The sequence below is a fragment of the Typopeltis vanoorti genome, chromosome 6 (genome assembly GCF_054136105.1).
Source record: "Typopeltis vanoorti isolate ZY-2024b chromosome 6, IOZ_Tvanoo_1.0, whole genome shotgun sequence".
Taxonomy (NCBI): domain Eukaryota; kingdom Metazoa; phylum Arthropoda; class Arachnida; order Uropygi; family Thelyphonidae; genus Typopeltis; species Typopeltis vanoorti.
Window position 1 is genome coordinate 100,522,972 of NC_143554.1, and position 16,169 is coordinate 100,539,140.

Below are 16,169 nucleotides of genomic sequence, written 5' to 3' on the forward strand. Positions count from 1 at the left end.
ATTGCTTTTTAAAATTTAAACATTTAGTACATTGGAATTTTTAATTTTGAGATACACAGTTCTGTTGGTCTTTTCTGTTGATATTTATTTCGAACTGAAGCTTCATTCACGTGATCCGAGTAGATGTTGACATATGCATTTGGTTTCGCGTTTTTCCATTTAGGATGATAAAATGGGCTTCACGTTTTTTGCCCAATGTCATGACATCAGTGCAGTTTTCGGTGCATCGTCGAGGGTGTTTTTCTGCCGTCTCCCGTTATTATTAAAATGATTTTTCTATTTCTCGATATAAGAACAATTTCTCTTCATTTGGAACGGTGTGTAATTTGTGTATAAACCTGGATGACCTTAAATGTTTTATTTCGCTTTTAATCTTAAGATTTTATATCTTATATTTTATGTTAACAATTTTATTTATTCGGAATTCTCCTGGGAGACGAATTGTCTATCTTGAACGCCACCATTGAACTCAATTTGAGACTGTTTCGTTTTGTTTCATGGCAATGATTAGAAAGTATTGCTTATGAATTCTTTGCTAGCGTACAAGGAGAGGGAAAACATCTTGGGGGAAAAAGCTCAGACTCGCACTTCAAGAAAGAGGAAAAGAAGAAGATTAATATTTCATTTACTAGTACTCTAAGGCGATGGCGACAGAGTAAGACAGGAAAATAGCAAAAGATGGTAAAGGTCAGGAACTGGTCTATAGGTAAAATATCAAGACTATATTGCATGAAGTAAGATCACGTACAGCATTGGGATTTTAGATTCACCACTCTCTCTCTCTACTTGCTACTTGAGACCATAAGTTATTATTTTATTGTCGTTTTAAGCCCTTCAGAAATCATTTTATATTAATCCAATACTTACTTTTTCACTACGAAAGAAAACGTAAAGGAAGATCATCATCATTTCTTTGGAATAAGTACTTGTGACGACGAAGTAACTGTCTTATTATAAACCTTAATCTGGTAATAGTAGAGTGGTTAATCCTATCTCTATAATCTGCTGTGTGTGTGCGTGTGTGTGTTATTAAGCCAGATCAGTACTAATCGGAAAATGCTGTATCTTGTTGGATCAGACGTAACAAGTTGTTTCACCAAAGGGATAACGTGCAGCTATACCAGTGATCTTACATTGCCACTTTGTTCTCTGGTAGACGTGGTTGGACATAGCCTACAGGTAACATATGGTATTCAGTTATATATTCATTGTTGACCTGTTGGCCGAGTGGATTGTATATCCGCTCCCTAATCAAAAGGCTCTTGAGCCCATCAGTACCTTTACAAATTCAAGTTACTGATGTGCTCTAGGTCTACCAATTTGAGTGGGTGAAATTGCCATAGAAACAGGCTTGTGCTCCTTTTGAAATGGTTCATCTTCAAAGTATTTACTTCCTGGTTCGGAATTCGTCTTTTGATTCACTTACCCCAAGAGGAAGAAGCGTATCGTTTTGTCTTTAATTTTTATAACGTAAAAAGCCGATCCATCAGCTATCTTTAGGAGCTAAATTTCGTGAATGCTATAAATAATGACTGTTACTCTATCGGACTGTTTTTTTCAGAATAGTTTTTCTACTACATATAAAGGCCACTGAATTGGAAACTCGTATTTAATTCCGTGGTTTCCGTGTATGCAATCGACTGCCAATACCGATCCTCTTCAAGACCCGGGATATCTCACCTCTGGTTGGTTTTCAAAATCGTGGCTCCACCAGATGGACACCAGCAATGATTCCTTTATCGAACTCAGAAAGATCTTTTGCTTTTCCCATCGATCAATGCTATGGACGATTACTGACCATAAGCATTTTTAAATGGTAGCCTCGAACTCGTGACGCAATGATCAAAGTATTTTGCATGTACGCTGCATAAGTGACGTTTAGGTACTTGTGTAATAGGGGCTTTATTTCCAACCTTGCTTGAAATTACAGTCCGAGTGGCTACAACTGTGCAGTCAGCATATTATGTTTGTTAACTGCGTATATTCTTTGGCCAGTGTGGCTGTTTGCGGGATGAAAAACTCGACTATCCGAGACGTAGAATCCTTCCACCACTTGTATGAGTCTGCCTCCAGTCTCATACAAGAGGATGCCAACATTTTCTTTTGGGTCGGAAAGACATCGGTTTAAGTGTAAAGAATTAATCAATCTCGGCAATGATTTTATTATTATTATTATTATTATTATTATTATTATTATTATTATTATTATTATTATTATTATTATGTGACACCTCCAGGGAGTCCAAAGACTCATCGAGAGAGAGTGTGCCAACAGCATCGAACGATTGAATCCCCTTCCAACTATTAACCGCGCTCAAACTTGCTTAACTTTTTGGTGAGCCATTAGTAGCAGAGGCTCTACCAATCGACCAGTGTTCCTTTTGCAATAAAATTCTAATCTTTCGAATAATCAGTGTTAGAAACGCACTTTCGTTTTGGCATCGTTAAGGACTTTGCATTTTAATCAACAGCTATGGCGAATTCTCAAAACAAGGCTTCATCCTGTGTATTGTGTAGCATTTGTGTTCTAACAGGCACTTTAAGAGGTCATGTGATCATTTGGAAGAAAGCTTTGATCAGCCGCTTACCAGTATTCTGTTAGAGAATCTGCAAGTAAAAATAATGCTAAATGCGTTAAAGATGTACGCTCAGCGAACGTATTGGAGCGCCATCTATCGCCAGCTTTTCGTATTGAATATAGTTATTCTTACAGAACGATATATAAGGAACGCATTATTTTTCCTTGGACAAATTCTTCGTCTTTAAATTATTATATGTCTTAGTAAAAATAAATAAATAAACGACTTGTATATTTATATATTAAGAAGAGGATCGTAACTCTACTTTGCCGTAGTTCTTGGTGTTGAAGTATCTATCTCAAATATGTACATTAATTTTAAGTGTAATAATAATTACCGAATTATTATTACGCTTAAAATTACGACGAATTATTCCCCAATGCATTCTGTGGTTGCATTGCGGAAACAGATTTTTCCAAATTAATTGGATGTTGTGGATTTTTTTTTTTTTTCTACAAAATACGGGTGGTTCTGGTAATTCGCATAGACAGAACGCGAAGGTTGAACCTGCATGATAAAATATGATTTTTTTCGGCAGGTTCAACTATTGCCCTTTCTATGTATCAAAATCTTTCTCCTATTTAAGTAATCTTCTTTCATTACGCGTTATTTCCACTTCCTATGCAGGGTCCACGTGTTATTTAGATGTGACTTCTTGTTAGTACCACTCCCAACCGACCTGTCGCCTAGCCTGCCAGTGGGGGTATATATTTTTGACTGTAGAAGCGTACGTTCACGGGATCGGTTCGCGGGATGAAAAGCCCCAGATAAACTGGGGAGAAAAACCCTGCTGTCCACGCCCAAGACTGGCTAACTTAGCTATGGCTGAGGAAAATCCTTAAGCTTCTCACGTCGTCGACAGGAATCGAACCTAGGACACTCCTTCCCCGCGAAGCGCAAGGCCACTAGGCTAAACGCGCTGACCTCCTATTTAAGTAATACGTACGCTAAAACTTTTAGAATCTACCAGCACAAGTTAAAATATTGACCCACTAATCCTTATCCAATTGGCATCTAATTTTTTTTTTCTCCTACTGTAACTTCCTACATTACAATAACTGTTGAGTTCAAATTCTTCTTGAAGTAGGAGGGAAATTATAAGGTTGTTAGTAAAAGAGGAGAATTATTGTTTATAAAAAATGTCTTAAACTAAGAAATTATACATGGGGGAAGGGTTGTTGTTGTTGTTGTATGGTTTGAAAACGATGCAAGATGTCGATGTCTGAGTGAGCTACCGCAGTGGAGAAACTTAGCAAAAAACATTATAAGACAATATAGGTATTATTTCTGGGAAAACTCCCATGTTACTCCTCTTAAAAACTATTATTTTTACGGCTATTTTGCCAGCCTTAAAAATAATAGTTTTTAAGAAGAGTAACATGGGAATTTTCCTAGAAATAATACCTATATTTACTTGTGTTTTATAACCATACAAACCTTCAACCATTGGCTCTCTACTCATACCCCCCCCCCTCACAAAAACACTTTTAAAATAATATCCATTTAGCGCATGCACCAACACAAGCCTATGTCATGGGCTCACAACACACATTCTATGATTGCATAAACTTTACAGAAGAAACATAATAGAAAACCATTAAAATTTTATCTTAAGACTTTTGAAGGCATGGGGAGATGATTTCCACGAAAAAAAGATTTAGTACCAAAAACCGTCGATAGGGGGAATTTTGCCGCTGGCGGAGCCGAAAACAAGCGGATAATTACATTAAAGGCAGATAAAATGGAATAATAACATTTCGACGGTGTAAGCGACAGCCGCGTCACTCATTCCCGCTGGATATGTGGCGCGTTACAATGATAATAAAAACAATAATAATCAAACTAAAACAACAACTTGTGAGAGACACAGAAATTAATGTAGTGATTGAAATCACAGGAAATAATATTTTTTTCGTCAGAATCAGGGTCCTCTGGACCACATACACGATTTTCAATGTGCTGACCTTTAACGTCTGTTACTGTCTTTTCTTGCACTGCTTTTCACCCTCTGCCAGGTCTAACTCCTGGTGATCCAGTTTCTTCCAACTTCTTAATCATAGCTCTCAGTGCTACAGCTAACATAGGACCTGTACGCAGGTTATGAAGCCTTCTAAATTCCTGAAGGGCCGGTACGGTTGCACTGTTTAAGGTAAAAACAACTTAACAAGTATAGCGCGCTGAGGCCAGGTAGGACGTATATTGAGCACAATTCGTCAGTCATTCGAATAACTGCCTGAACGTTCCCAATCCCTTTTTAAGTGGAATTGGTGGCGCTGCTCTCATGTACGCACAGTAAAATTTGCATAATCCTTTTTACCTGCGTTTACTGCAAATATTTGACTGCTTTCGGCTCAACCAGCGCCAAAATTTCCCCAATAGGTGACTTTTGGTACTAAATCTTTTTTTCGCGGAATTCATCTCCCACATGCCTTCGAAAGTCTTAATATAAAACTGGTCTCATTCCCTGTATTAGTTTTAGCTACAGATACCTCCAAAGAGGGAAAGTTATTTTATGGCCATCCTGTACATCATTATAAGGACAGTTATTTATTGAGTCAAGAAAGAACTTACATCTGAATAATGGGCAATTTGATATCGGGTGGTAATAAATGGGTGAATAATGCTATACGAAGCTACTAATTACTTAGAGTTAGTTGGTGATATCAAGCAGCATCTATACGAACCAGTACTCCCACTAGAGGTATGAATGTCTCGGATTTATTAATAACATCACAGGAGTTAAGAATAAGAATTAAGTTAAGAATACAACGCCATCAGTTACGGTGTTCTAATGATCATTTATCTTTGATAAGCGAAGTAACTGACTATAAAAACCAACGAAAAAAATAATAAAGAAAAAGAAAAAATTATAAATAAATAAAATTCAAGTTGCATTAACACCGTCTGCAAGTATGATTTTTCAAAGTCATTTGAATAATCCACATGAAATGCGAAAATTTTAATAATATTTCCTCATGTTTGTGCAGACCTGCTGCCTATAGAGATGTAAACCGAATTATAAATACAGTGAGTGTTTTTAAAGTGCTGAAATGGAATACAATTATTATCTTCCATTAACCTCAAAATATACATAACAACACATTTTAAAATGATAATAGCGTTCACATATTTTATGCTAACAAATGTCATTTTTTTTATTGTTGCTAAACTTGCTCTAACGGCTTTTTTTTTAAGCAGAACTTATTCTGATTGTGTACTTTTTTTGCATGGTTGTATAATAATTTATTCGAAGTACGCAATAATTAACGGACTTTGTTAATCGGAATGTCATAAAATAATTTCAATTTACGTGAGTAATAATCAATAATTCATTTCTTTTTATGGGCTAAAATTAATATTATAATATTAGCTAGGAAGTTCCTATCCCTATCATGATCATACCATTTTTTTTTTGTTTGTTTGTATTGTTTTGTTTTTATGAATTTTCAAAGCAAGTACTAATTCAATGTTTTCGTCTGCGTATTATAATTCTTAGTTCGCGAGTAGGCTAGATTTGTGCTGCCCTCTATTAGCATAAAACCCAAACGATCGTCTGCGAAAACAACTCTGACATATACTGCATTAGTAACGATTTACTTATTAAATTATTTTTATGACATAGTAAATTCGGATATAGATTTCATCGTGATTTTATTCAGTGGATTCAGTTTTAATATTGGTTTCCACTAACAGATAAATGCTGATATAATATTAGGTCAGTTATGAGCATATCGGCATGTGAATACTTGAGAGCTCAAATAGGAATTATGGAAGTAACGAAGGTAAAAATTTATATATATATATATATATATATATATATATATATAGTTTTTTTTTTTTTCTGACGTTTCTTTGACCTCCAAGAAGGTCTGTTATATTTTGTTCGTTCTGAGTCTGTTCCTCCTTCAGGGAATCGATGAACCTCCAAAATGATGAATGGTACACAACCATCAACTTTTGGAATTTGTTATGCTAACCTTCTACGGAATTGTTGGTTCTCTGTGTCCCATTGATGACCAAATCATGAACATTCCATACGTCGGGTGGAAAGTGAGGATCCCCCCACCTCTACGCCCTCTAATGTAAACACGTTCAACATACTCTATCATTCCTCCCAGGTCTTCCGAAACACTCTCTGCAATGTAGTCAAATACCTCGAGTACATCGTCGATCGGCTCGAATGGCAAGCCGAACAGCATTGATGTTTCTTCACGTATAGGACTTTCTACAACTTTATACTGCTGTGATAGACCCAAAGACTGCCATATGTCGTCAGTGGTCCTGAGAAAAGTGAAATAGACAACCCCTTATATTTGCATTTGGAAATATCTCCCGTGCAGCATTCATATTCGCCAGCTCGAAATCCATCATAACTGTAAGTGGATTCACAATGATTCCTATTTTGCGGTGTGTCGACAACATGCTGCTATATTGACCGATATGTAGTCTCAGTTTTTGCGGGAGTTAGAGCGTACACCAGAGGCATGACATGCTCTCGAAACATTCCATGCATTGTAAACAACTGAGCAAATTGTGAGGGCGCAGTTTTAAATGTGCCATCGGAGAAGATAATGTCACTCGCTCCAAGTAATGATGGACCATGCATATTGTCTTGCGCCCTTCTCTTTAGGTTATTTTTAACTTTCCTAACCTCTCCGTCGTTGGTGATCGTCCTCGCCTTCTTTGTAGACCACGATGTTGTCCAAACTGGCAGTTGTGATGCACCTAGCATTGCAACTGTCACGAACCTCGGATCGCCAATACCGTCTACTCTTATTCTTGTTATCAGAATGAAAATGGTGACAATAATTTTGTAGATAAAGCATTGGTTTACCCCCGTCACTCATCACGATTTCCGCCATATTCAGCGCTGCAAATTGTAAGGATAAATTACAAACAAATTGAACGTCAACTGACTATTATTAACGATCACAAGTTACTTACAACTCATTGGAATAATCTCAAACCCAGATGATTTCAGGACATTTTCGTCCAATTATTTTCAATTGGAAGAAATAGCATTGGACGAATACGATTGGACGAGAAAAGTAATGGACGATATAGGATTGGACGAATATCCATTGGACGAATGTCCTACTGGACGAGAAAAGTAATGGACCAAATCGAAGGAATGGGCGAGATTTTGATTGGACGAACTGCTCTGAAACCCTCTTGGTTGTTTTTAAATATATTCATGTATAAGCATGCATGAAGTAATATATAAAGAATGTCCATTGCTTGTATACATTAGTAAGCTTTCATCTCGGTAATATCAGAGATATTTCTTCATTCATATTTATTATCTGCCAGTGAATGGAAATATTCCACATATCCAAAGCAAATGATAAATTCCTTTAGCAGTGTTTGATGCAAGTGATTCCACTTGGGGAGTTCCTTAGTAGGAAATGTTTTATTCTTTATATGTATTTTTATCCGTCATCATTTGCTTGTTTCATATTAATGCGTCTCTCCATCGCGCACAATTATTTAATAAAAATAGAACGATTAATACACCTAAAGATGCATAGAATGCTGTTAATAGATTTAAGCTATAACTCCATCCACCCACTTCTCGTCTTTTCAAGATTAGTTAAGTATCGCTGTGCTGTGTCCCCTAAGGCAGTGGTTCTGAAACTGTGGGGCACGGCATACTTTCCTACAGATAAAAATTAAAACTGCCCTAAATCGGTTTTAAAAATAACAACAAATAAAAATACAGAAAGAAAAACTTTCGATGATACAGGTTTTAATTATCGTGAATTTCAAAATAACTAATAATTATTTTCTTCACTCGCACTTATAAAACGCGTGCGCCAGAGACAGTGTTGATAGTTCGGCAGGCGGCCGCATCCTCTTCCAGGCAGCACTATACACGCGCAGCTGAAAGCAGCGACTTAATGACATCTCATTGGCGCTTGTTTCAGTGCAATTTTGCTGATTTGTTTACCTCTTAAAAGTTGACTTGATTATGAACACCAGAAGACATCAGTGCTCCTTCGACTAGTGGTGGAAAAGAAGCTACTCGGAGCTATGAAGTCAAAGTATAGTTCAAGACTAAATATTGCTAAAAGAACTTAGAGTGGCCAGTTCTGATATTACACCACGTTTTGATAAACTTTGTTCTCAAAAGCAGGCCCATCCATCCACCCATTAGACTTTGACGTCCCCTTGTTCTGTCTGTAGATGGGTGTGTTTATGGGACCAATTTACATGTTTCGAGGGATGAAAAAACTGAAGTTTCCGGAAGAAAATTCTTCACCTCCGCATGAGAACAGCTAACTCAGCTCTGTTTGAAAACTCCTTGATAAAGGTTCTTAGCGTGATAGACGGTATTCGAGCTCAGGTCGTTCCAATCAAAGGGCTCTGCCGAAACCAGCTGAGCTAAGGTGGCTCAAGCCATAATTACATCAATTAAATGCATCCTCAACATGCTTCTCATTTTTGTAAAACTAGGGCTCGTCTTGCGTGCTTGAGTGATGTTAACGGTGTGAAAACAGTTCGACCATAAGTAAAATGTACCTCTTCAATTGAAGTTTTTCTTATTCCCTCTAATGGGAACAGGCAATCATTAGTCATATCTTTTTAGGAAATCGGTTTGCAGCCGGTATCTAATTTTACCGCAAGATTAGTGCAACTTCTAGCCGGTGTGCATACATGAAAACAATACGAGATTCCAACTACTGCCATCTTGTGTTCGTAATACTAACTATTGATATTGTGTGAATATTACATGAGTTGTATGAATGAATTTTCTGAGCTACAGGTTCAAAAAAAAAAAAAAAGAAAAAAGACGAGTTTCTTCAGTGAGAGAAATCCTACTTAGTAGCCGTGAGGGAAAAATCGCCTCCCCATTCAATTAAAGACTTGCTAATTTACTGTTGAAATGTTAATAAAACGTGTTGATGTTTTCTAGACGTGATCGGGACCCGAATTCTTCAAATAACAGGAAGTGGATTCACGTTAAGCAAATGAATCACTGCAGCGAAGCTCCTTTATTGGCTTCACTCAACGCAGAATCTTATTACAATACATTTTAACATCTGCGTGTGATCAACCAAAAGAAATGTCCAGTTATTCTACAATATCAAGTGTTCCTCCATTCCAATTCCAGCATCTCCATGACATGGCGAGGGAGATCTTTCTTCACCATCCCTTATATTAACAACCTGCAGATAAACGTGGAATGTTAGGATCACAACTTCTACTCTCGCAATACGCGTGTTACTATCACCTGAACACGAAGAGTAGACCCCCCCCTGTTTAGACTATAAGAGCCAACACACACAATCTCTATCTTTTCATCCGTCAAGAAGATTATGAGAACATAAAGATTCGGATTTTATTGGCATATTCTGAACTATTTTTGAAACCACAACATATGTCGAATTAGAATTGGAAAAGAATTTTCGATTTTTATTCGTATATTTTAGTCTACATTAATCAAAATAAGAGTAGCATTGCCTTTCAGAAATATCTAAATTTCATACGTCTCAATCACGTGTTAGTCAGCCTTCGATCCTGATCATACTTTTAGTCCTTGCAAATATCTCTTCATCGATTTGTGATAATATGAATTAGATATTTCAGAACGTTCTTCTATCAACGAATTCATGCGCCACGTTGGTCTGTAGGTCGTTCTGGTATGGGACCAAAAGCAGTTCTGGGCAGCACTTAACGTTCCAGTTCTTCCCAAAGATGCTATATCGAGTTGGGATCAGTAGGACTGGGTTCAGACCAAGCCTGGTTACATAATTTCATAGCTCTCATTTCATGTCTACTACATGAAATAATTTATATTTTTTTAACAATATTGTTATGTGAATGCTACCCATCCACGAATATGTGTAACTATATATCATATTAGTAACGTGAATAGGCTAAGGGGCAGAAAACCTACTAATATCCATAATCTAGAGACCAAATAGGAAACTTTTAATATGAAATCTATCTTCACTTATTCGTAAATCCGTAAACTTATTCATCAGAGGCCATTGTGTTAGTATTTCAATGCTTGCTTGATATTCTAACTTTTACTCACATTACTTTGAGTAATGTTATCTTATTCTTGAAAATGCCTGAGTAACTGTGAGGCAAAAAATTGTACTCAAATATTCAATTTTTGTCTTCTATGTTTGGGAAAAAGTATTCAAATTCATAAGACTAATATGAGCAGTCTTAGACACGTCGACGATACAGGGAAGGTCCAGTCTCTGTGCCATAAAGTGCTTTCGATAATGCTCCTCGCATAACACTAAACCGCCTCCCTTCAATCACGAGCTATCAGTGCTAATTACAGATGAATCATATGCCAACTAACCCGGAATCCTCGTAAACTTTCTACCACCAGGTTCAGTCCTGTAGACTATCTGACCACCTATGGAACTTGTTTACTGCTGTACCGTCAAAGATGGGAAAAGGCTCTAGATTCAAAATATGTTTGGGAATCATTGAAGATGGCAGAAGATGTCATCCCTGGTTTGGGGGATACATAGCATCAGCCACTTTCGGAGACCAATAAGCACGATGGCGATGTTGCATCCAGCAATGTAGTTCATTTACCACCTGGTTGGCATTTCCTCCAATTGGGAAGATATCCTTGGATAGGAGGAGTGCTCGATGACAGCGCCAGAACACCTTTGGTGAAAACGGGTAACATCTCGTGAAGAAAGATGGAATTGACGTAACTGGGAGATGCTCCATGTTACGTTTCACCAAACACTACTCTAGAAAAGATGAAGAATATCGGGAGAGGTGAAAGGATTATCAAGTATTTGGGTTGGTGCATGTACGATTTGCATTATATACTTCTTCTTCCTTCCTAGTAATAGGCCTAGTGGCCTGTTACCGTCTCTTCGCATCTTTTCAAAGGCCGTCTTCTGTTCCTTCCCCCTTGAAATCGATATCTCTGAATCTCTCTGGAGAGTCTTCCTTCACTCACTCTTTCTGTATGTTGGCTCCACTTCTCTCTCTATATATAAAGATTGATGTGGTCAAAAACAGATATCACCTCAAGTTCCTTTAAGATGTTGCTATTTCTTTTGAAGTCTTTTCTATTACATCCAGCTGTTTTGCGCACGCATCTCATTTCAGAGTTTATCAGTCTTTTTCTATCTGCTTGAGTTATGGTCCAGGCTTCTGAACCAGATGTTAGGTTAGGTCTTGTTATTGTGTTACGGATTCTTATTCTTGTTTTCTTGCTTATTAAATTTGGATTGAATATCTGATTGATAGTTTTTGTTATTCGTATAGAATTAATTATTTTATGTTCCATATCTTTCTCTCTTTCATAAGATAAGTGGTAACCTACATATTTGAATGTGTTAACCTGTTCTATAATATCCTCCTTGATGCAAATTTGGCTTCTTACTGGGTCTCAGCCTTTAAATGCTACGCCTTTAGTTTTTGGAAGTGGAGATTTCCATGTTGCATGTTTTTTTCTATTTCATTGAATGCAAAGGATGTTCGCTGTAGTGAATCTTCGTTATCTTCAACCTGATCATCGGCAAATAAAATTGTATCGATGTTGGTGTAATCATTTATGTGAATGCCAAAACTGGTTGTTCCCCTCCACTCGCTTATAATATTAAAGAGGAATGGCGATAGACTTCATTCGTGTCGGACACCTGCATTTATGTTCTGTTTCAGATTTCTAGGCGGCTATCTTTATTGTAATTTGGTTATTACTATATATATATATATATATATATACACTAAGGGGGGGGCTCCTCCCCCGAGTTCCTGACTGGTAAGCCGGTAAGACGGTAAGCCGGTAAGCTGCTAAGACAAAAAACGTGACATAAAAACGTTTCAGATTAGGAATGTTGTCATGTCTTAAAATTTTATAAAAAGCCTTTTTTATAATCGACGAATAATATATGAGACTCTAAACTGAATTCGCTTCTTTTTTCAATTAGGAGCTTGAAAGTGAAAAAGGCAACAGTGCAGGATCTGCCTTTATGGAAACAGTTTTGTTCCTCTCTAAAAATATTTTCATAATATTCGGTTAATTTAGTCTTTAAGAGACTTGAATATATTTTATATCCAGTGTCTAAAAGGTTAAAGTCTCAACAGTTTAGACATTTATTAATATTGTCTTTTTCGAAGATTTATTTATTCGTATGGAGTTTCCTCCCTTTTTCTCCTCTGTCCCTATTGGGGCGAGTTGAGCCCCCTCATGGAGGGTTACGTATTTATGGCTGTAGATCCGTGTGTGTGTGTGTTCATGGGGCCGGTTTGCCTGCTTGCGGGATGAAAAACGCCAGATAAACTGGCGGAAAAACCCAACTGCCCACACTCAAAACCGGCTAACTATTCCTCACGTCTTCGACGGGAATCGAACCTGGGCCACTCCTTCCCCAGTCATATGGTTGCAAAGCGCACAGCCACTAAGCTAACCCCGCGGATTTTCGAAGATTGGAACTTCATCTGTCTTCAGAGCATTTGAAAAAGTTCTATATTGATAGCATCTTCTCCTGGGCTTCTATAGTTCTTGTATTGTTTAAAGAGTTGACTCCAATTCTGAGAGTGGTCATCAATTGTCCATAATTCTTTATAGTATTTTGTATTAGATAGTTCTTTTTAGAAAATACTTTCCCAAATCTCTTAAAATCCTGTTCAGTAGAATTAGAAAAGGTACACCATTGAAGTTGCGGACATTAATGTTACCCAAAAAAGGTTGTCCTCATTGTTTGAGCAAACAACATTACAGAAAGTCATTCTTCAGCGATAAGAGATTTGGCTGAGATCAGAGGGATTTTCAGAGAGTGGTGAATAAAGCAGATGAATGTATGACATGACCGAAAGGATAAGAAACCTTAAGCCAGAGGAGTGAAAATCACTCCTGTGGCTTAAGGAAGATCCTCAAATTCCTCACGTCTTCGACGGATTTTATATTCGATGGTAAGCGTAGTCGAATCTCACACAGCCATACTTGCCACTCTTATGTCGAAAGAAGTCGTAGGGAGTATGATTTGAAGTTGCTCAAGTGAAATGTGGTTATTGTACTGTACGTTCACAGATGCGAGACCCTTCGACACTTGTGCGTGTCAGAAGAAGGAGAATCCATTCCGATAATCAATGAGTAATCAATACGTTTCGTGGGATGAGTGTTTTTTATTATACGTCGGAAAATTACCTTTTCTTTTATGAAACTTCTAGTTCTTAAAGTGGTAGCTATCTTGCTTGTACAACGCGTGGAAAATCTACGTATAAAGCACGTGATTTCGCGTGTTGGTGACCAATTCGTACATCCTGTATTTTGTACTCTCCTTCAACATGAATTGACTCTTATTGGCACATTGCCAGCCTCGGTTTTATGAAGTGCGGGCGTACAATAGTTGCGATCAGAGTTTCTCTCAAAAAGAGGAGATCCATTCTGGATGACTGTAAGTGACGGGGTACATCGTTTATGTTAGTGTTTATTTTCTCCAATGAAAATTATAAAATTTTATCCATATATTATTACTGAAGACTAACAGGTTGTGTATCATCTCGATGATATCTAAAACCATTTCTCCAAAGCCAAACTAATGTTTTGCATTTTTGAACTTGCCTTTCTTTTGAGAATCTGATGCAACTAAAAATTTAATTTTATCGTATCTTTTAAAAATTAAAAATACAATTTAGAAACGGAAAAACCATCATTTATATACTCGTCTAATTTTTTTTTCAGGTTCCGCGTTATATCATAACGCTTCACGAGCTTTTAGCACACACTCCTCACAATCATGTCGAAAGGAGAAGCCTCGAAGTTGCGAGAACCAAATTGGAGGAACTCTCAAGGGTAAGTGATGTACTTAGATTGAAATACTTTATGATATCCGTATTCGTGATAATGTTATGAGCAAAATGTCTTTTCTAATGTAATTACTCTCATTGTGGAGTCCTTTGCTACCGATACATAAGAGATCCGGCTCGAGTCTTACGTGTTTGGACAAATGCCATGAAAATTTTCTTTCTTTTTAAATTAAGGCAACTGTCTTTAGTATAAAACACCTTAAATAAGGTGCTATGTGCTCATTTTATTATTTGCGATTTGCTGATCATTTTCCTTTGTGACCATTTACTAAGTACCGTGTAGCTTAGTGGATGTGATTTGCACACCACAGCGCTTGACCACACGAAGGAAGACTTGCTTTCGAGTTTAGTCGGCGACTAGAGGAAATTTTTATAAGCCTTTTTTCGACCGGTTTCCGAGTTAGTCGATCTCTGGCACTGGCAAGAGGGGTTTTTCTCTGGAAACTTGGGTTTTTCGTCCCGTAAACACAAGAAAATCGACCGTAGAACCAACATTATTTCAGACATTAAATACGAGTGTTAGGGTTAGAGACCACGAGACGGAGGCACTTGTTGAGCTGCCTCTTCACTGCGTGCCGCTTAATTTAGTGATAGCCTTGGGCCAGTTATCTCTGATTTTAGTACCAATGGAGATTGAACTTCCCACTCAGTCTCCAAAAGTTAGATAGGGCTAAAACGGCCTCGCCTACTCCATATACGGGAATAAAAAGGCGTTAGCTGATTTGTTTTTACTCGCTGAGACCTAAATAGAACAAATTTAGGTCTTAGCAGACCTAAATCTGTTCTATTCTACAATGCACTCCCTTGCTCGTCTAATACTAAGAACATGCTGATTTCCTCACTAGTAGTATAGTACACAATGAGTGGGACAGTAACTGAACAGCTCAGTGACTTTCGATCCGTTCCTCATCATAGCACAGCACCTTTGCAACAACTCATGCGGGAAATTTCTGCCTTGATGCAGCTTCTCTGATCAACTCCAAGTGATAATATTGTGAAGTGGAAACGCATAGAAGCAACAGCACAATTGCAACCTGGTAGGCTAAATAAAATCACAGAACGGCTCCGCCGAGTACTGATGTGCGTGCGGCCACAAAAACTGCCTGTCCTCAGTTGAAAGATTACCGAATTTGGTTAGCATCTTTAAGAGTAACGCCAAGTGTCAGATGGAGTGGTGTAAAGATCGCAGCAATTGAAATCTGGAGCAGCGAAAACGCGTACCCTGGAGTGGTGAATCACACTTCACTATCTGGGAGTCCGACGGATGAGTCTGGATTTGTCGGATGCCAGGAGAACTTTACCATCCAGAATGTATTCTGCCAACTGTGAAATTTGGTGGAAGAGGCATCATGATCTCTGGGCTGTTTTTCATGGTTCGAGCTGGGTCTCCTAGTTTCATGATGTGAAAGTCTATTCTGTGTTTCCAACTTTATGGCAACAATTCGTGGAGGACCCTTTCCTCCATTAACATGACAATTCCTCTCTGAACAAAGCGAAGTTTCGTGAGATAAGTATTGAAGAACTTGATATGTCTGCACAGAGCCCTGATGTCAACCGCCATCGAACACTTGTGAGAGATGAATCCGGAAGAATCACCGACATCAGGGACAGATCACCCTAATGTATGTCTGGGAGAATGAAAGGAATTACTTCAGCAAATCGATATTTAGGGGACCGGTTACACATATTCGTAAAGTTGTGATTCTCTGAAATATTTGCCATTCGAAGAGGAGCTGACCACACACTTGCAGAAAAACTATGGTTCGATCTTCATGACGAAATGTATGTCCAAAT

At 37.8% G+C, this 16,169-nt stretch overlaps 1 protein-coding gene across 1 annotated transcript in view; it reads left to right on the forward strand.

Moving 5' to 3' along the window:
* The window catches only part of LOC150105752 (ras-specific guanine nucleotide-releasing factor 2-like), a 294,996-nt gene that overhangs the window by 141,635 nt on the left and 137,192 nt on the right, over positions 1–16,169 (forward strand). The window contains exon 9 of the mRNA XM_090394546.1: positions 14,251–14,361. Within this exon, the coding sequence (XP_090250672.1) occupies positions 14,251–14,361 (111 nt within the window). The remainder of the gene's footprint in view (positions 1–14,250; positions 14,362–16,169) is intronic.